This window comes from Dufourea novaeangliae, unplaced genomic scaffold (genome assembly GCF_001272555.1).
Source record: "Dufourea novaeangliae isolate 0120121106 unplaced genomic scaffold, ASM127255v1 scaffold89, whole genome shotgun sequence".
NCBI lineage: Eukaryota > Metazoa > Arthropoda > Insecta > Hymenoptera > Halictidae > Dufourea > Dufourea novaeangliae.
Window position 1 is genome coordinate 106,226 of NW_015373988.1, and position 19,899 is coordinate 126,124.

At 36.4% G+C, this 19,899-nt stretch overlaps 4 protein-coding genes across 4 annotated transcripts; all 4 read left to right on the forward strand.

Annotated features, from left to right (window-relative positions):
- The first annotated feature begins 259 nt into the window (after nucleotides 1-259).
- LOC107187515 (T-complex protein 1 subunit gamma) lies at nucleotides 260-2,941 on the forward strand. Its single transcript, XM_015575634.1, has 4 exons — nucleotides 260-420; nucleotides 518-579; nucleotides 1,078-2,215; nucleotides 2,289-2,941. The coding sequence occupies exons 1-4, from the start codon at nucleotides 384-386 to the stop codon at nucleotides 2,699-2,701; spliced, it is 1,650 nt and encodes a 549-aa protein (XP_015431120.1). The 5' UTR covers nucleotides 260-383; the 3' UTR covers nucleotides 2,702-2,941.
- Nucleotides 2,942-4,026: 1,085 nt separating this feature from the next.
- Nucleotides 4,027-11,312, forward strand: LOC107187517 (death-associated protein kinase 1-like). Its single transcript, XM_015575636.1, has 20 exons — nucleotides 4,027-4,151; nucleotides 4,711-4,789; nucleotides 4,866-4,978; nucleotides 5,077-5,237; nucleotides 5,310-5,430; nucleotides 5,501-5,801; nucleotides 5,890-5,938; nucleotides 6,311-6,427; nucleotides 6,509-6,781; nucleotides 6,852-7,034; nucleotides 7,139-7,253; nucleotides 7,334-7,525; nucleotides 7,603-7,844; nucleotides 8,937-9,026; nucleotides 9,256-9,420; nucleotides 9,490-9,708; nucleotides 9,779-9,958; nucleotides 10,044-10,337; nucleotides 10,417-10,739; nucleotides 10,899-11,312. The coding sequence occupies exons 1-20, from the start codon at nucleotides 4,109-4,111 to the stop codon at nucleotides 11,059-11,061; spliced, it is 3,423 nt and encodes a 1,140-aa protein (XP_015431122.1). The 5' UTR covers nucleotides 4,027-4,108; the 3' UTR covers nucleotides 11,062-11,312.
- Nucleotides 11,313-14,749: 3,437 nt separating this feature from the next.
- On the forward strand, nucleotides 14,750-16,456 carry LOC107187583 (tropomyosin-2-like). Its single transcript, XM_015575708.1, has 6 exons — nucleotides 14,750-14,989; nucleotides 15,142-15,275; nucleotides 15,656-15,844; nucleotides 15,925-16,000; nucleotides 16,080-16,212; nucleotides 16,298-16,456. The coding sequence occupies exons 1-6, from the start codon at nucleotides 14,750-14,752 to the stop codon at nucleotides 16,378-16,380; spliced, it is 855 nt and encodes a 284-aa protein (XP_015431194.1). The 3' UTR covers nucleotides 16,381-16,456.
- A 1,435-nt stretch (nucleotides 16,457-17,891) lies between these two features.
- On the forward strand, nucleotides 17,892-19,183 carry LOC107187521 (tropomyosin-2-like). The gene is made up of 6 exons (XM_015575639.1): nucleotides 17,892-18,125; nucleotides 18,189-18,322; nucleotides 18,496-18,684; nucleotides 18,743-18,818; nucleotides 18,889-19,021; nucleotides 19,101-19,183. The coding sequence occupies exons 1-6, from the start codon at nucleotides 17,892-17,894 to the stop codon at nucleotides 19,181-19,183; spliced, it is 849 nt and encodes a 282-aa protein (XP_015431125.1).
- The last annotated feature ends 716 nt before the right edge of the window (nucleotides 19,184-19,899 follow it).

Below are 19,899 nucleotides of genomic sequence, written 5' to 3' on the forward strand. Positions count from 1 at the left end.
TCGGGTATCTTTTTCTGCAGGAAGCACAGGATATAGTTCAATTTGTGTTTTATCGCAGAAATGCTCACTGTAAGTACGAATAAAGGAATCCTAGTAAATGAATTTATATATTCGAAGAGCATTCAAATATTTAAAGATTTGTAAATTATCGGTGATTTTATTCCAGGCATATTCAAATATGGTTACAAAGATGGAGACGTTTATTTTTCGGTTGGCAGCACTGGACGTTGACAAAGTGTATTTCATTTTGCCACTATACACGAATCCTCACGCGTATTTCTAAGCAATTATTGCAAGGTCTCGTTTTCTTCTGGAAAAGTCAGGCGTGTACTTAAGTGTCATTTTCTGTCAGAATATTCAACTATTCAAAGAACCACAGGAAAATGTTCGGACCAGGGGCTGCTCCGATCGTAGTTTTAAGTAAGTTAAAACAATAACGATGTCGAATTTCGTTTGTTTAGAAACCGAACTGGAAGATTGCTTTTTCTTACGATGTCGTGCGCTTTGATTATTGCAGGTCAGAATACCAAGCGGGATACCGGCCGGAAAGTTCAGAGGGAAAATATCCAAGCTGGCAAGGTGAGTACTAACACCGGAGGTTCGTGGATTGACCATTTATGGTCTTGAATCGTCGGCACGCCCACGTGTATTTTCTTTAAGGGACACCTCGTTAATACTATTTATAACTTGTATATCTAATAATACCAATTATTTCCGGTTCAGTTTATACACCGGAAATGAGAAATTTATTTATAATTAGATTGCGAATTTTATGGATTTATGCTGGATTCAATTAAGTACAATACAGTAGAATAAAAATATTTCTTTTATTCCTAATAAAACCATTGTTAGAAGAAGTAAATTTTTATTTCATTTCTTTAAATTGTTCAGGAAAAATTCAAATTTGCATAAATATCCATAGTTTGTTCATAAGTAACTAATTCATTGTTTATTACAATCAGTATTAAAATGAATTCTTTATTATAACCTTATAAGTCTTTAGATAAATGCATTGAAATATTTATTACAATTTAAAATGAAGGTACAGATTAATTCCTGTTATGCTGTTTTCTATAGGCAATTGCAGATGTCATTAGAACATGTCTGGGACCACAAGCAATGTTAAAGATGTTAATGGACCCAATGGGAGGTATAGTCATGACCAATGATGGGAATGCTATATTACGCGAAATAACAGTACAACATCCTGCTGGAAAGTCAATGATAGAGATTGCTAGAACTCAGGATGAAGAAGTTGGAGATGGCACCACTTCAGTTATTGTATTAGCGGGAGAAATTTTGGCTATTGCAGAACCTTTTCTAGAGCAAAATATGCATCCAACAGTTATAATCAGAGCATTCCGGCAAGCTCTGGAAGACATGGTGGTTATTCTTAATGAACAAGTCAGCATGGACTTGGACTGCAATGATAGAAGCAAAATGATTCAAGTGATAAATTCATGTGTAGGAACTAAATTCATTGGTCGTTGGTCTGAGTTAGCATGTCAGATTGCCTTGGATGCAGTTTATACTGTTATGCTGGAGGAAAATGGTAGAAAAGAAATTGATATAAAGCGTTATGCAAAGGTGGAGAAAATTCCTGGTGGTACTATTGAAGACAGCATTGTTTTAAAAGGAGTAATGATTAATAAGGATGTTACTCATCCAAAAATGAGACGATACATTAAGGATCCAAGAATAATTTTATTGGATTGCCCCTTGGAGTACAAAAAGGGAGAGTCACAAACTAATATAGAAATATTGAAGGATACTGATTTTACCAAGATTTTGGAACTAGAAGAGGCACACGTGAAGAAGATTTGCGAGGATATAATAGCTGTAAAACCTGATGTAGTCATCACTGAGAAGGGAGTATCAGATTTGGCTCAACATTATCTGGTGAAAGCTGGAATCACTGCTATTCGTAGACTGAGGAAAAGTGATATCAACAGAATTGCAAGAGCTTGTGGTGCGAGTGTGGTTAATCGTACGGAAGAATTGAGAGATGAAGATGTTGGTACCAAAGCTGGTCTATTTGAAATCAAAAAGCTTGGAGATGATTACTTTTGCTTTATTACGGACTGTAAAGATCCAAAGGCGTGTACTATAATTCTGAGAGGTGCCAGTAAAGATGTATTAAATGAAACAGAAAGAAATCTGCAGGATGCTCTTCATGTTGCAAGGAATCTTCTTATTGAACCTAAATTAGTACCAGGTATACAATATTTTTCGGTTTAAATATTTATGGTATACAATCATATTACAATTACATTGTTTTTTTGTTAAAGGTGGAGGAGCAGTGGAAATGGCAGTCTCAAGACTTCTGACAGAGAAAGCAGCAAGACTTGCTGGTGTTGAACAGTGGCCTTATAAAGCTGTAGCACAGGCATTAGAAATAATTCCGAGAACCCTTGCACAGAATTGTGGAGCCAACACCATTAGAACGTTAACTGCACTTCGTGCAAAACACGCCACAGAAGGTATGACATGGGGTATTGATGGAGAAATTGGTCAATTGGTAGATATGGAAGAACGTGGTATTTGGGAGCCTCTGTCTGTTAAGCTGCAAACATACAAAACAGCTATTGAAACAGCTATTTTACTACTGAGAATCGATGATATTGTGTCCGGAAGCAAGAAGAAGAAAGATAATGAACCCACACCACCTGCACAAGTTTCAGAGGAAGCTATGAAGGATTGAAATTACTAAATTTTTTACTGCGCTCGAAATGCTTTATTTGCGTTAACACTTAATGATTCATGTCCACAGTGATTTCATTGAAACTCGATTCATGTTCACAAAAAGCATTTGCCTGTCTGTATGCATTTTCATATAATAAAATTACTTTGGTAAGCTATTCAATAATGATGCATGTATTGCATTTATCTACGTATTATTTTTGCCAGGATGCTTTCTTTATTGTAACAAACTAATACATAGAATGTTTACAATTATTCCATAGTGATCAATTCTGCGGATATCGCTTTAATAGCATTTTTGTACGAGATTCCAATAAAGTTAAAAATATATTTCACGATATCAATAAATTGAATAGGTTTGTATATATACCTGAAATGTGTTTTACAGTCAGTACTGTTTCACTATATGTTTAATATGCCTTGAAATAATACAATACCACTTAAATGTAATGTTCTAAACTTTCACCAACTTATATTCCATTATGTCTAAACGATATGTAAATAGTATACATATAGCTTTGTGACAGGAACTATAGTAGCTTGACAATGTTTGACTTAAATTAGAAACATTTATGAGCTTCGATTTTTTAAAACATTTATTCTCTAAATCAAAAGCCCAAATAATATTTGAATGATGTGTTGGACGGAGACCGTGAAATACTACATTTACAAACAGGTAAAATTACGAAATTCTTGTTATTGAGGAACCACTACATATTCAGGATTAATTCAAGTCTTATGAGTCATGAGTAAGATAGATTTAATATAAAATAAATATAAAATTTCCAATGATCTTTCATTTGTTACTATTTACGCCCTAATCGCTTGCATAATGACTATTCTTATTTCAAATTTGAATTATATACCTTGTAACTTAAAATCATATAAAAACGTAGTTTGAATCAAATTTGAACAAGCATCATAGTATTTTTGTTAGAGAAACATTATTTACGGAGCGAAAATACTTCTTTTTTATTAACTATATCCTTCCTAAAGAATAGATATCCAAGAACATCATTTATTCCAATTAGATAGAAGGGAATTTTTTGAGAAAATTTGATCTACTCCAAAACAAACCCCAGTGGATCAAAAAGGATTTCAAGCTACATTCGGAAAAGGAATAACATTTTCTGAGATCTTTTAAACAGCTCATGATTAGCAAGAGTAATCAACGATGCGTGGATTAAACGGATCAAGAGCGGTCCCGAGGATTAGAGAAGGTTCTATATTCTATGAGATTGCGATGCATTTTGAGGAAGGTGGCGTTTCACGCGACACAGGTATATCGATTGTGTGTGTGGGGTGGCCGGCATGAGTGAAGGCCGACGAATGGGACACAATTTTCGTAACGGCTCTTTGCGAAACTTGAAACTGTTCGGATAGACTGAACGATGAGCATGAACGTGAGATGATGCCAGGCACGTCTCGCCAATTGGGAACTACGAAAGGTGGTAAAGACCGATTTCCTTTCGATTGTTTTTTCAATCCTCTTACGCGTTATCGTGTTGATATCTCTGTCAACGCTGGCAGATGGTTTAATATTTCTTCGCGACTCGACATAATTCAGACGTACGAGTTGTATGGTTTATGTTTTTAAAACAGAATTAATCTTGCATTAACGAGAATGTATCCACGTGGTTACGTGCGTACGGAAGTGATTTTCATATCTGTTTACTACGAGATTGACAGGTGTCTGCGTGTTCGATTCATTCTGGATCTCGATTCTTAAGGAATGAATACTATCGTGTACTACCGTGAATTGGTAACAGAAATATAAAAGAAATATAGGTTTTTCTATTCTTCTTGCGTTGCAGTAAAAAAACATTTACAAATATTTAATTTTTTCTTGATACTATTACGTGAACTGTTTGTATAAAAATCAAGTACATGTACTGTTGTGCACGAAGATTTACCTTTTTTTAATTACTAATTCTATTCTCGTAATTACCGTTGTTTAATGCGAATGAATAGAATTTTTTATCTGGTACTATAATTTGCTTTTGCAATTAGGCCCTGAGTGGGACACATTGATGGAGGTTTATCATGAACCAATTGAAAAAAATTATAAATTATTGGAAGAAATTGGCAAGTAAGTTCAACCGAATTAAAATTTTTTATTAATAAATTTGTATGTCACAAACTACTTGTATATTTGTAAATTATAGGGGACAATTTGCGATAGTAAGAAAATGTATGGAACTAAGTACAGGGGAGCTATTTGCTGCCAAAATTATGAGAAAAAGAAGAGTTGCCAGAGGTGTGGCAGCAGCAGATATTGGTAGCTATATTAATTTATATTGGGTTTTTAATTTTAAAGAGCCTTTAATTTAGATTGCTTCATTTTTCTCGTGTGTAACTAGTAATTTTCTGTTTTAGCTCGAGAAGCAGGTTTATTAGCAAGACTAAGGCATCCAAATATTGTTTCTCTGCACAGAGTTGTAGATACAGGCACAACTGTTGTTTTACTTTTGGAATTAATTTCTGGGGGGGAGCTCTTTCATTGGGTACCATCTGGTGAATTAGAAGCTGCACATGTGGTTTGTAGACCTTATTTAAAATACCTACATATTTCTGATAATAAACTTAGCATTAATGATACTTCTTTGTAGGTTCGTCAAGTTTTAATGGCACTTAGTCACTTACATTCACATCAAGTTGCTCACTTAGACATCAAGCCTGAAAATATTCTTTTATCAACTCCTCCACCAATGCCGAATATAAAATTAATAGGTGATTTGCCACTGCACTGTATACATTGATAGTATGTAAAGAAAGTACATGTACTTTATTTCTGACATAGATCTAGGTCTCTCGCATCGATTAGTACCTGGATCAGAACATAGAGCACTATTTGGTACACCTGAGTTTGTTGCTCCTGAAATTGTAAATTATGAACCACTCAGTTTGGGAACTGATCTTTGGGCAGTTGGTGTTTTAACTTATATTCTTTTAAGCGGTGCATCGCCATTTCTAGGCGAAGATAAACAAGAAACTTATACAAATGTTGCAGCATGCCAATATCAATTTGACAATGAGTATTTCAGTAATGTATCTGAAATTGCCAAAGATTTCATAAGATCCTTGTTGATCAAGGATCCAAAGTAAGTAAAAAGAATTCATAATAAGTGTTGAGTCTTATAAGTAGATTTTGAAATAGAATGAAATAACAATGAACAATTTCACTTCCAGAGAAAGAGGGACTGCAGAATCGTGCCTTAAACATCCTTGGATCCTCACGGTCTGTTCCTGAATGCAATATTATAATTTCCTTTATAATTGCCAGGGCTGATTCTAACTTTTGTTTACGATCACATTATTTTTTTATTTCTCACGAAATAATGTTTATTTATGTACATCGCGTAACTGATGTTAGTATCATCTGTATAGATATATCATACGTACAATTTTCCTACAGAATATACACCATTAAGTTAAACCCCATATATTCTTTTACTGAACATATGTACCTTAATTTTCTTTTTTTACAGTAATATTGTTATTAATACGTATATGTGAAAATTCAGAAAGTATTCATTATGTGGCATGGTAAAGCACAATATGTATAGGATACTATAAAACTGAACAGCTGTATCTTTTTGTTATTCTGTAGGAATCGGAAGCCTCTCAAGGTCTTGGTGGAGCTATGATTAGTGCTGTTAAACGAGGCTGTGTTGAGGCTGTGTCTCAGTTATTACTTCAAGGAGCACCATTGAACGTAAAAGATTCTGTGAGAATTGTACTACTGTATATATCTTTCAAATCATGTTGAACATAAGTAGGATATAAACAGTCATGTTCCTTTAAACAGAAAGAAGACACTCTTTTACACATAGCTTGTGAAGCAGGAGATGAGGGAATGGTAACATTTTTAATAGAGAGTGGAATAGATTTGGATACACCCAATGAAAAGGGCTTAACACCACTACATGTGGCTGCTAGACACGGTTTCATTAATCTCGTTAGACATTTGTGCCTTGCTGGTTGCGACGTTGACAAAACGAATCGTGGAATCAGAGCGGACGTGACAGCAATTAAGTACGGACATCCCGATATCGCGTCATTACTAGATAAGCTTCGAAATGTATGTTATTAAAATCTACATGTTTCAAACCTCTGTGTTTGGGCTCTATTAATATTAATTTCAATTTCAGCCCATTCAACGTGAGAACTATATAAAACAGTTGCAACCAACACATAGACCAATAGATCGTCTACATGTAAGACTTTTAGGACATTGTGCATCAGGAAAATCATCTTTAATAAATTCTTTAAAATCTGGTATTTTTAGTTTTGGATTTTTTAGAAGATCAAGAAGTCAGAATTATACAGCGAAGGTAGTTATTTCATGTATTTAAAATGTAGTTGAACACATATGGACTCTTATTGTACCAATAGTGAAGTTCAGTATTTTATTAAAAGTAACCTTTTTAATATTTAGAGGGAACCAAGTATTGAATTAGATGTAACTAGCAAGCATGGTTCACTTAGTTTTGAATATAGTGATAGTGAATATGAAGGTACACAAGGAGTAGAGTGGAGTCGGGGCAATGTAGGTGAGGATAATGAATTTTCAATATCGTCTTATCATAAGTACAGTTAAAGATATACGATGTTTATGACTCTCATTATTAAGGTGGAGAATGTGTTTTTTGGGAGTTATGTGGACGCGAGGAGTTTCTAGCCTCTTATCACTATGTGCTTACTTTTCAACAACCTGCAGTACACCTTATAACAGTCAGTCTTAGAGAACCTCTAACTGTACAACTTCAGCAAATAAAATTTTGGCTACAATTTATTTCCGATCGTATTGCATCAACTAATTTTGGTAAGATCAACAAATTATAATATCATTCAGTCATAATTGTATGTATTAATTACATTTGAAACATCTTTTTGTAACAGGTTTTGGTGGCAAATATAGTGACGTAAAAGTAATCTTAGTTGGAACTTATGCACCAGAACCACTTGCTCCAAATTCGAATACTAGTATCCCTCTTGCACCACTTTTACCTTTTTTAAAAGAGTTCACATCGATTTTGGGGGATGATCCTCAAATGGTCGCAGTGGATGCAACTAATCCTTCTAGTCCCGGTCTGAAACTTCTAAGATCATACTTGAATAATGCAAGGATGGAATTTCTAGAGGTGAAGTTATTATATGATTTACATGAAATTATTCCACACGTTACATGCTATTACGCGTAATACAAACTACTTTTTTTACTATCACTGAATCCAAAACACACAAAAGACTATTGTCACGACTCTTTTAATTCCAAATTTTGAATTTTTTAAGTATTTGAAATTAGCTTCTATTATCATATTCATTATAATTTATTATCCGAATATTAAGTACTAAATTTTTCAAATACACTAAACGGACTAAACTATTGCATGTCGGCATACATAGCATTGGATTAAGAAAAAGACAAAATCATATACTTAATCTGAAGTGGGATTCTAGAATATAAAACGTATTTATTTGGATATAATTTATATTTGGTTGTCTCAGCTCAGATTAATGTCATCTGATATCGGGAAGTTTTTGAAGTCTTTAATCATATCATGCTTAATTGCACGAGCAACTTGTTCAGTCTAGAAAATCTGATGATGTATCGTTAAAATTTGTGTATTATATAATGAGTATCGAATGGTTCAGGTTCAAGCCGAATATGTTCGTGTACATAATTATACTTCTACATTTTTTTACAGGGATATAACGCCAGTGTTTGTACAGCATGCAATAAATGTGTGCATTAACATTATCAAAACGGTTCTCATTAGAATCGGGTCATTTCATTTTGCATAGCGCCAACTACATTTGTAAGATTCACGTCTCTTTGATTTCAAGTCCCGCAATGTTAATACTATGTTGAACAAACCATTATTAACTCCTAAAAACCATGCAATTATTTATGTTTCAAGTTATGATTCAGTAATCCATGGTCATTCATGATGCATGGTTGATTTCCATACGTATATATATGTACCAGTAACCGACTTAATCGGAAGTAATATTTTTTCCATAATTTCCCCAATTCAATTAATTATTTGCGATATTCATATCAAGCACATTCCCACACGAAAGAAAATATTGTTGAAAATGATCTTTCTTATACATATCTGCTGTCACTCTGTCACATGATCAATTTACTAACGACATATATTTTAGTTGCTGATTATTTGGTCATTAACATTTATTAACATCAGCCTTACTGCATGCAATGCATGATGTAGGAAGGACCGGAAGTTGCAGAAAGTATTCTCCGACGTGACACGCCGCGGGCTGCGGCCACGTACGTGCCCTTGGCGAATCTTGATAAACAGGTCGAACTATTTCTCAATTCCTTTGATAAGTGATGTGTATTATGAAGCTGTTTATTTATTTAATAATTGCTCTAACGCTTTATCCCATTAATACATACATGCACTACTGTCCAATGCAATAAAAAAAAAAAAAAGAACTACTCTTGTATATATTTTCTGCATCAGTGTATTATTTCATATTTTGTTCTCTTGTATTCCATCGTTAAGGACTCCAAAAATCTTATTATAGAGCGCACTAGTCTGGACTGGTCTCGCTGAATCTTGGAGAGCATATGTGCAAACTTTAGAGGTACCTCCGGTAATATTTACACAGGAGGAATTTTTGAAGGAAGTGAGAAAAATTAATCCATTAGTTTGTTTAGAACATTGTAGACACCTTGGATTACAATTACAGGTATTACATGTGCTATAGTGCTGACTTACAGTTCAATTCGTAGTATGATAAACAAGTTTCAATTTCTAGAATTTAGGGGAATGCATGCTTCTTCCCGGGAATCTAATAGTTCTAAGTCCAGAATGGTTCTGGCAGGATGTAATAAATTGGCAGCTAAGTCCAGAACAGAGGGGACGTCTTGGAGGACGTACTACGGGAGTGTATGCTTTGGAAGATTTTCAGGCTCGCTCTCCGTGTCCCGCGAGTCAAGCTTTGCAAGCTTTGCAAGCAGTAAACTTATGTGTTCCGGTAAGCTTTTTAATCTAATTTACAATATATTGTGTTATGAATTCCATTAATATGTTTACTTCTATGGCAGTGTGAAGTGGACGACGACGAAGTGGAGTATGAAATACCCTGCTTGAACCTTGTCGAGCGTTTACCAGGATTATGGGAACCATGGAAACCATGCTCTAATATATTACCTCACACAGGTCTTCGTCTGGCTCCATCTGAAGCAGCTTTGTATCATTTAATTGCAATATTCCCACATTTGCAAGTATGTATTCCCGATAAATGGTTGTTACTTTATTTCTGTATGTTAAATTAGTGAACACTATTAACAGTGATGTGGTATTATACAGGCACAACTGAGGAAAATTACTCAGTCTTGGGATCCATCAAACTCCGATCTATATCAGTGGTGGCGAGGATCAAAATTGTGTATTGGACCTTGTGAAAGTATTATAACTTTCGAAGAAGAAGAACAAAGTTGTATGGAGATAAGAGTACGCGGGCCACGGGGTACTAGTGCCCAATGCTTTGCACTTCTAAGCATTATCATCGACTCTATTGAAACGACAATTGAGTTAGTCGCTCCAGGGATGTTACTCGAAAGACATTGGTTGAGTCCTAGTCAACTTCGTGAATACGATGAAGTGAGTTAAATAACTCGATAAAATTATTATATACGAATAATTAAAAGTATTTTCCATAAAACTTTGTGTACGATGATAGGTTGTACATTCTTGGGAACCAGCACCTGTTATATCATCTTTAATAGATAAAGGTCTTGAAGAGGCAGTTCTTACAAATCCTTTGAACGGTCAAGAAGAAACGGTATGGGAAATCGTGGGTTGCGGCTTACCTTTAATAGAAAATTGTCTTCCTGGACCAAAACAACCCGTAAAGCATATAAAACCTGCTGTACAAAGAAGGTTAGCGCAAATGCTTGATCCTCCTGATCGTCATGGAAGAGACTGGTGTTTACTCGCGGTGAGACTCGGTTTGGGAGATCGAGTTGCACAGCTGGATAGTACTGTGGACAGTCCAACGTTAAGGTTAGTAAATTGTAATGAAATTGATACTACATTTTAGTGAAAAATGTAATTTTAACACTTAATCGCGTCTTTTTAACCCAACCAATGTTCACCGGGGTTATTCTTGTTTGATGCAATATATTTGAATTATACTTTATGTTACCTCTTTTTCCCTTATAGATTACTGAACACTGCAGGTGCGGACTGTTCCGTGGGTTCCCTGATACAGCAATTACGGGCCCTCGATAGAGAAGATGCTGTGCATCTTTTGCTCTCATTTACGCCAACGTATATATTGTCAACAGCTATTGACTCTGAAACGGGATCTAATCTCTCTAGATGACAATGCTGCGCTTATCAATGGTGCATTAATACTTTCTAAACAAGGCATGTCCGATGAAAATTTTTGGCCACGTCGTGGTTTTTGATAGACTTATTACGTCACCGCTTCCGCCCAACATAAATTTTGCATTGTTCTTTAAACCTAAGTATGTACATTACTAGTATATTGTATGTGTACTTCTATAGAGGTATGTTGAAATGCACACGCACCGATGTGTACTTTTATATCAACTTATTAACAAGCACTTTAAGCGGCACAAACTTCTTTTGTATATCTATACACATACACAGATACATATATGATACAAGATTGCATAAGTTGCATGGATTTGTGGATCTTCTCTGTACGAGCTCTTATAATATAAGTATTCTTGTTAGTATAAAAGAATATTTATAATTCTATATTTTCGTTAGGTTTAAAGTAAACAATTTTTTACTGGAGAGAATATATATTTAAACGATGTTTCAGTTTTTTTCTTCTTAAAGTTAACGTTTTTTCCTGATTGTGAACTATTTGTAAGCGTTTCTATTGTGATACTATATGGTATGAATAGCTAGAACAGATTTCTTATATGAATTTCAATTAGAATAATTCTAACTGATGTGTATGCACTTGCGTGGCCCACAAACTAATGCATTTACACACTATATAACACGATACTACTCGTATTTGATACTAATATTGTTTTGAAGGCTTTTCTTGATACGCATATATACTATATCTTGCCAAAAACTCAGTGTCAATACGCGCTGCTTTTTAACTTCTATCGTATTTAGGAACTATTTACGCGAAAAGCAAGGTGGAAGCAGTTCGCACAATTCTTTGCTTTTTGGGTACAATTGTCGACGAAGTTCTATTCCTAAATGGGTATTTTTTACTAAATCAACATTCCTGAAGTACTTATTATGTGCCATAAATAACATTTGCTCATCATATCTATTGAAGTGTTACAAATGCTTCTCTATTAAGTTCTCCTAAATTGATCCTTCTGTTTAAGCGAAGCACTTATCAACAAGCTGAGACTTAGAATGTGACGGATTATTTCATCGAAACGTTTCACAGTAGATTATGCATTGGTCTTAATATTATTTTTCATGTTTCGTAAGTACAAGAATATTATATACAGCGCACTGGTCATGTAAAATGCGCGTGGGTATATATCATAAGAATAAGTGAAATTTTGTTGTTCATGGAAAACTTTCTTTGAATATATGTATTCTATATTAATTTGATCCACTTGATACTACATAAGTATAGTGTGTTAAGTAGCTTTATATTCTTACTTTACATGACAAATATTTAGTACACGTTTAAGGATGAGAGGGTCTTTATATGTACTTAAAGATGAATACGACAAACGTAGTGTCTTCGATTAGAAACTGTCTTTAGAATAATTAGTTCTAATTCTGTTCTCATAAAATGTATTGAAGATACTTCTGTTAGTTACACACTCTACATGTTTCTTATAAAATGAGAATTTAATATGTATATATAATACTGTACATTTAATACAGACTTGAATCATACGAATTAGAAGTACTGAATTGTGTTTTGAAGTTTGTACTTCGAAGCCTGTGTTTTTCACGCATTGTGTTCATCTTACATTTGTACACGTCGATGTTTAGACTATGTTTGAAATATTATGTACTTTCGTCAGGAATTGTTTTCTACATTGTGTACGTTTAATTGTAAAAATGTTCTGGCTTCTTAGATCTTTAGATTGATCAGTATCATTGATCAATTACAAAACAACGTTGCAAATCCTAATGTGCTTTAGTATTTGTGTTCTACAGCTTTTGCTTAGTACCATACAGAAACAATTCAACACCTATGATTAGGATGAAATAAAATTGTATGAGAATTGTGCAAAAGGGACATTTCGCGGAGGAAGACATTGTAAGACTTACTTAAGGTTGCTGTTATTTATACCATGTAAAAATAGGAAAATAGACTTTCTGATTTTGTTATGATTAATGGCGTTTACATTTTTCTAGTTTTTATAATACTAAGAATGTTGATGACACAGGAAATTTTCCTTTCTGATATTGTACTTTTGCTCGAGAATATTTCAACCTATGTAAACTATGAAAATACATATTTCGAAATAATATACATATAAATATTATTAGAAGGTTGCATTCTCAAAACTACAATCAAAATCAATTTTATCATGCTAGCGTTCTAAGAATGTTCCTGAATTTCGAGAATATTCTAAAAAAATTATTGTAATATAACGTAGCACCGTAAATTTCTACCATGTACTGTCGATTATATGAAAAAGAGATGCTTTGAAATTAAACATTGCAAAATGACGAATGAAAGTTGTGTCAATTTTGTTCAATTTTCATTGATGTGTCAACTTCTACAAAATCATTCAGTTTATATGCAAAGGACGAAGGATATATTAATTCAAGAACGAATGTAATTTAATTTATGTAAAAAAAGGTATCAATAAAGCCATGTTGATTTGTAAGTAAGTTTAAGTTCCTAGAAAAATTGTCGAATGTGACATTTGTCATTGAAGTGTAGTTTACGTGTAGTTAAGTTAAACACGAAATAAGAAAGTTAATGAACAAAATCATAATTCCTATTAAACATTTGTATTCTATCTGCAATAATCAATTGCCCGCGTTTACAGCGCCTCGCGGTTCTCATCGATCTATTGATCGATAGGATCTTGTTACCGTGGCGGGAAGATTCAAACGTTCAAAAGTGAACCTGTCGAGAAATACAAAATTCTCGAGAGACCGTGAAAGAACAGGATGATAGTGATCTCGTGTCCTATGGTGTTTACCGTGAAGAGTCGGTTACGTGGCCGACAGGAAACAGAAACGGAATTCTTCTTTCGATCCGAGAATAGCATAAGGGAGGTGGAGATCGCGTTTCGTTGGTAGTCAGTGAGGAATCGACCAGTGAAGAGCCGGGATAAAATCGGGACGACGGCCAACAAGGCGACAAGCAATTATAGAATTGGATTGGATCGAGGCGTTCGAGGAGGCCCGCGACGCCGGTTTCGTTTTATTTTAGCTTAGCTTTCGAAGGCATCCGGTTGTGCATTCTCATCGCGGATCATCGCGACGATTACAGTGAGTGTTGTCCCCCTTTTAACTCTTAATTGTCTTTTTTTTTTTCACCTTGGATCGTGTCTGTTATTAAATAAATGTTGTTTATTCGCTGGTAAGGAAGCATCGAGGCCGCCGATAAGGTGCGTCATCTAATATCGTTCCGTAGTTACGAACGAAAAAAAAGGGTGAAGTGAGTGCTCTGGTGTTTAAATTCGGCCCACGATTCTGCCTCTCGTAAAACGAAATGACGATTAGACCTTGTTTCGTGAAGCAAGTAGACGTTACCGATCACATTTACTTCCGTTTTCTTCTTTTCCTCGTCATCCCACTTAGCAGTAGATACGGTACGGTTGTGGTCAGACTGGTCAACCGTATCGGTGGGTGTTATCCTCCCGATATAGTGTCGATGAGAGTCTGTATCAGTGAAGTTATTTGCAATTTATACTATTTATATAAGTGTGCATTTTCGATAACAAATTTGGTAGTTACTGTCAAAATTACGAACGCTGAACAAGAGATCCCCTAGAGTTTTCTCGGTGTTTTTAACGAGTTCTCTGAATTGATCAGGTTCGAGGAGTCGACGGAGAACTGTTTGAAAAGGGCGAGAAACACCAATCGTCATCATGGAGGCGATAAAGAAGAAGATTGCGGCGCTGAAGATGGAGATGGACGCCGCGAATGAAAAGGTCGAGACGAACGAGACAAAGGCTAAATTGGAGAATCTTCGGGCGGACAAGCTGAACGACGACCTGAGAGATCTGGAGAAGAAACTGGCCCAGCTCGAGCGGGATTACGAGGTTGCCAAGACCAATTTGGAGCAGTCCACCGCCGATTTGGAGCAATGCGAGAAATCTTGGTCCAGGGTGCGTAAACACAACCCGAATCAATTAAAAGTTTCCGTTATCGATCTATCGCTATACGTATTTCGTCGATTAAAAGGATTCCTAATACCGCACTACTGTTCTCAGTGGCAGGAGGATAGATTGCGCGTGTAATTAATGAATTGCGTTAACAGGCGGAGCAAGATCGTACCACTTTGACGAAACGAGTGCAGGAAATCGAAGCGTCACTTACGAAAAAGGAAGAATTACGTCTCTCTGCTCAGTTGAAGCTCGGACGTGCGACAGAACTCGCTGACGATGCGCAAAGGTTCATAACGATAGTATTTTCCTCTTAATTTTCGGCTATCACTGTAATTTCTACGGAAATGGAAGTTAACGTTTAGTTGTTTTTCTTCAATTCTCTATGGTTATAATTAACTAGTAGCGAACCGATGTTTATCTAATATTACTGTAGAAAAATGTTCTTTCGTAATTGAGGGCGAAACTGAAGTAGATATACTGTGTTCGAAATAATTAGACCGATATAGTCCAATCTGTTTAATTTAGTTCACTAAAGTGATCTAAAAGAAATCTAACCCATGAATCAAGGCCGCGATTGTTATTCGGCAAGAGATGCAATCGATTCGACACGCAAGTGAAAATAAATCTGGAGAAACGGGGCACGTTAATGTTTTTTTTTATTTACAGAATGTGCAAAGTGTTGGAGGACAGAAGTCGACTCGACGAGGAACGCATGGAGAAATTGATGCACGAGCTGAAGGACGCCAGACTGATCGCCGAGGACGCGGACGCAAAGTCCGACGAGATCTCGAGGAAACTGGCCTTCGTCGAGGAGGAATTGGAGGCGGCCGAGGAGCGTGTGAAAACCAGCGAGGCGTTTGTATAATTTCTTTATGTTAGTTCATCGATATACCAGCGGAATATCATTTTACATATACGTGAATCGAAATCAACAGAAAAATCATCGAACGAGAGGACGAGCTTTTCATCGTGCAGAATATCGTCAAGTCTTTAGAAGTATCCGAGGAGAAGGTAATTGGCTTTACGTTGAACGTGCTCGATCGATTTACTCCAACTGACACGATCACATTTTAAAATCTCCTTGATTCAGGCTAACCAACGAGTAGAGGACTTCAAGGTACAACTGAAGGAGCAGAAGAAGAAGTTGAGGGAAGCCGAGAAGCGTGCTGTTCTCGCCGAGAGAACGGTGAAGAATCTGTTGAAGGAGGTGGACATGAAAGAAGGTAAATCAACGGACACAGAGTTCGATGTTCATGAAACTAAAAAGAATTATGTACCGTTTTGTTGATCGTCGATTCGCTGTTTCAGACGAGCTCAGAGAAGAAAAGGAGAAGTACAAGGCGGTCTGCGACGACATGGACGCCACGTTCGCGGAAATGACCGGATATTAAAGTCCCGGAACGGGACGGAGTTTCATTTATTTTGTTATATTCTGTGCTCCTTTCGCTTGTTTGCTACACTTAACATGGCCACCAAAATGCTTCGGACCTCGCGTCGTCGTCTGCCCATCAGCTACGCGCGACTAATACTCGTTTCTGGCGTGTCGCGGAAAAATTCAGGGGCTTTGTGAATCCATTCGCTACACTAATTCCGCGGATCAACAGGCGAATAAACAATGGATATCGCTAGTTCGTTATTACGAGGACAGAGTAGCTTCCGCTGAATCGCCGCTTCGCTTCGCTTTGACGCTTTGATAATACTTTAACCCGCTCGGCGCTGCCCCGATCCCCGACTATTCTTTCAGAAACGATAGTCTTTCTTGTTTCTTTCTTTCTTTTCTTTAAAATAGAATTAACGATAGATCACATATTTTTCTTTCAGAGATTTCGAAGAGGAGATCGCGATATTTGAAAGCAAGCACGATTCTGCGCCCCCCTTTTTATCATTGTATAACGAATTCGAATTTTCAATAAACGGTATTTAAAAATACATTCAAAATTGTTTTATCGATTGTTTCACACCTATTGAAAAAATTCATTCCGAGAATGTTAAATACAGAAAAATCGAATTGTTTTCAGCTCACAGGAATTGTCAACGTAAGTTACTAAAATTTTATATTTTCATGGCCTTTAACAGATTAACGTAACCGTTTACGTAGATATTCAAACGAAAAAATAGGAATGGATGAATTATTTTCATTATAGTATTGATCATTTTTCATTGATAATTTATATAGTAGTTTCTATAACAACGCGGTAGTTAGATTTTTTTTCATATTTATTATGGATAATAAGATTATATCCGATTAAAAAATTGCAATTACGTATGATGATACGATCGATTTTACCAGCGGCCATTTCGAAATTTCTGTACCCGTTAACGTCGACCTCCGTGTGAATCGAAATCCGTTTGCGTCTAACTAAAGAAACGGACTGTTTGGTTCTTTTGCATTTCTTTGTGTCTATAAAGCATTGTCCTCGCCGGTCACCGAGTGCAGTAACCCGCGAGCTTTGCTTTGAAAGACCCGCAAGGAACCAGTCTCCAGAAAAAAAATTGTTCGTTCGAACGACAGTACGTAAAATCATTGTTTTCCCTATGAAAAATAGTAAAGTTAAGGTCCTGTAAAACGTGCTCGAGTGTTTGAATTTTAACGATACCTTTCGAAAGTGTATTATCGGGCGAATGGTAAAGTGTCCCAGGAATCGAGTCAAGTCACTTGTTACGACGGTTTATTTAAATACCGTAACAAATGAATTACTTTAATTTAGTTTATTATAAAACATTGTTTCACGTATATGATATACTTTTGCTAGAATCCATTTTTCAATAGCAATTCGACCAACCTTGAAAAGTTTCGTTTGTCACAAAGGTATCTCGATCGAAAGCTTTATTCCGATCGAATTTTTCTCACCTGGATAGAGGCATCCTCATTGAAGAAATCGGTTTATCGATCGACGTAACGATGAACGCGATCAAGAAACGTCTGCAGACACTAAAGATCGAGAAGGATCTGGCGATGGACAGGGCAGACATGTGCGATCAACAGGCAAAAGAGGCGAATCGGCGGGAAGAGAAACTGAAGGACGAGGTTCGGGAATTGGCGAAGAAATTTGCGCAGATGGAACGTGATTTGGAGCTGAGCAAAGCACAGCTGGACAAGTCGATCAGAAATCTTGACCAGAAAGAAAGAGATAGTGTATCGTATTGTATAGACAGTATATTATCGGAATGTTGTTGGTTTTTGTTTTGACGGTAATAGACGCAGTCGGAACTGGCAGTTCTGAACAGAAAGATGCAACAGTGTCTACAGAATTTGGAGAAATCGGAGGAACGTCGTCTGACGGCACAGACGAAACTGGCGCAGGCGATGGAAACCGCTGAGGATGCAAAACGGTTAGTCGTATGAATCCGCATATTCTCAATTATATTAACTAACAATCAAAATAGAAACAATAAAGTTAAAATGTGCTGTATACTAGAAAAGTGGGGGAAAGTCAGGTTTCTTTATGATCTTTATTCTTATGATGATTTATCGATAGGCTCGAGTAAAAACTTGTTCCTTGCAGTATTTGTAAAGTGTTGGAGAACAGAAGCAAGCAAGACGAGGAAAGGATGGACCAACTGATGACACAATTGAAAGAAGCAAGACTGATTGCCGAAGATGCGGACTCGAAGTCGGACGAGATCTCGAGGAAATTAGCTTTCGTCGAGGATGAATTGGAAGCCGCCGAGGACCGAGTGAAGTCGAGCGAGGCGTGAGTAAACAAAACGAAAATACGCGCAGATCCGAATAGAAAACATAATGATTCGTAGGAAGATCATGGAACGAGAGGACGAATTGTTTATTGTTGGCAACATATTGAAGTCTCTAGAAGTATCGGAGGAGAAGGTAACGTGCCACGCAAATGGCTCAAAATATTCTTCGATTCTTATTTCGAATCATTTTCGGATTGTCCTAGGCTAATCAAAGGGTGGAAGAATTTAAATTGCAGTTGAAAGAGCTGAAAGCGAAACTGAAGACCGCCGAGAAGAGGGCGATCATCGCTGAGAAAATGGTGAAGGTATTTTCGAAGGAACTGGACGCGAGAGAAGGTACGGTACCAACGCATCTCATTCGTTTCCATTTTTCTACGGTTTCTTTATTGGAAATTCATGATCGTTCGTTTTCCAGACTTTCTATTCCGAGAAAAAGAAAAATACAAATATATCTGCGACGACATGGATTCCACGTTCGCCGAACTAACTGGATACTAAGTCGAATTTTTCTCATCCCCCCATATGCCATTTCTCGACAACAGTGTGCATTTGTTATGTGTCTTCTTCTTTTCTTTTTTTTTTTATTAAAAAATTAAACTTAAACCACTACTAATTCTCGTATTTCAATCTATTCGTTATTCCTATAAGTAGAAATTCCACAATTCGAGACGTTTCCGAGGGATCGAAATGAAACACCGGTCGGAGTCTGAATTGTGTTTTATAATACTTTACAGGATATCAATTTATTTGATCGATTCTACGATCGACGCAATGCTTCGAAACGCCGTACCATCGACTTAATACAATTTCATGCCGTGGGCCACAACCACGTCCAATTATCCCCCGTGAGAGTGACAAAAAGGAAAATGACCGACAATCTGGCGTGTTTCTCGTTCGCGCCTGGCCACATACGCCACAGCGTCGAATTCTTGACTCGCAGGCACACCCACACATTCGCACCGTGACCTCCTCAATTTGTTATTCGTATCTTTTTTACAACGAGGCTAAGAATAGTTACAGTAATAATTGTTCGTTTGATTTGCTCATTGTCCAACGTCCTCGATCCTTCGCGAACGCGGAGAAACTAGTGACGTAACCGCAAATTCATCGAACAGGAAAATGGAAACTGATACGACGAAGACGGAAAAGTCAATAAAATCGAGATTCAGATAATAAATCGATGCCACTGGCTAAATTTCTCGTTCAATTGATTT

Bases quoted from the DNA above. Each gene is read 5' to 3' on its own strand.
- LOC107187515 (XM_015575634.1), top strand. From the start codon at position 384: ATGTTCGGACCAGGGGCTGCTCCGATCGTAGTTTTAA. The intron at 421-517 runs GTAAGTTAAAAC...TGATTATTGCAG, and splicing joins TGCTCCGATCGTAGTTTTAA to GTCAGAATACCAAGCGGGAT. The intron at 2,216-2,288 runs GTATACAATATT...TTTTTGTTAAAG, and splicing joins TGAACCTAAATTAGTACCAG to GTGGAGGAGCAGTGGAAATG.
- LOC107187517 (XM_015575636.1), top strand. From the start codon at position 4,109: ATGATGCCAGGCACGTCTCGCCAATTGGGAACTACGAAAGGTG. The intron at 4,790-4,865 runs GTAAGTTCAACC...TGTAAATTATAG, and splicing joins TTATTGGAAGAAATTGGCAA to GGGACAATTTGCGATAGTAA. The intron at 10,338-10,416 runs GTGAGTTAAATA...GTACGATGATAG, and splicing joins AACTTCGTGAATACGATGAA to GTTGTACATTCTTGGGAACC.
- LOC107187583 (XM_015575708.1), top strand. From the start codon at position 14,750: ATGGAGGCGATAAAGAAGAAGATTGCGGCGCTGAAGATGGAGATGGAC. The intron at 14,990-15,141 runs GTGCGTAAACAC...TTGCGTTAACAG, and splicing joins GCGAGAAATCTTGGTCCAGG to GCGGAGCAAGATCGTACCAC. The intron at 15,845-15,924 runs GTTTGTATAATT...CGAAATCAACAG, and splicing joins CGTGTGAAAACCAGCGAGGC to AAAAATCATCGAACGAGAGG.
- LOC107187521 (XM_015575639.1), top strand. From the start codon at position 17,892: ATGAACGCGATCAAGAAACGTCTGCAGACACTAAAGATCGAGAAGGAT. The intron at 18,685-18,742 runs GTGAGTAAACAA...AATGATTCGTAG, and splicing joins CGAGTGAAGTCGAGCGAGGC to GAAGATCATGGAACGAGAGG. The intron at 19,022-19,100 runs GTACGGTACCAA...TTCGTTTTCCAG, and splicing joins GGAACTGGACGCGAGAGAAG to ACTTTCTATTCCGAGAAAAA.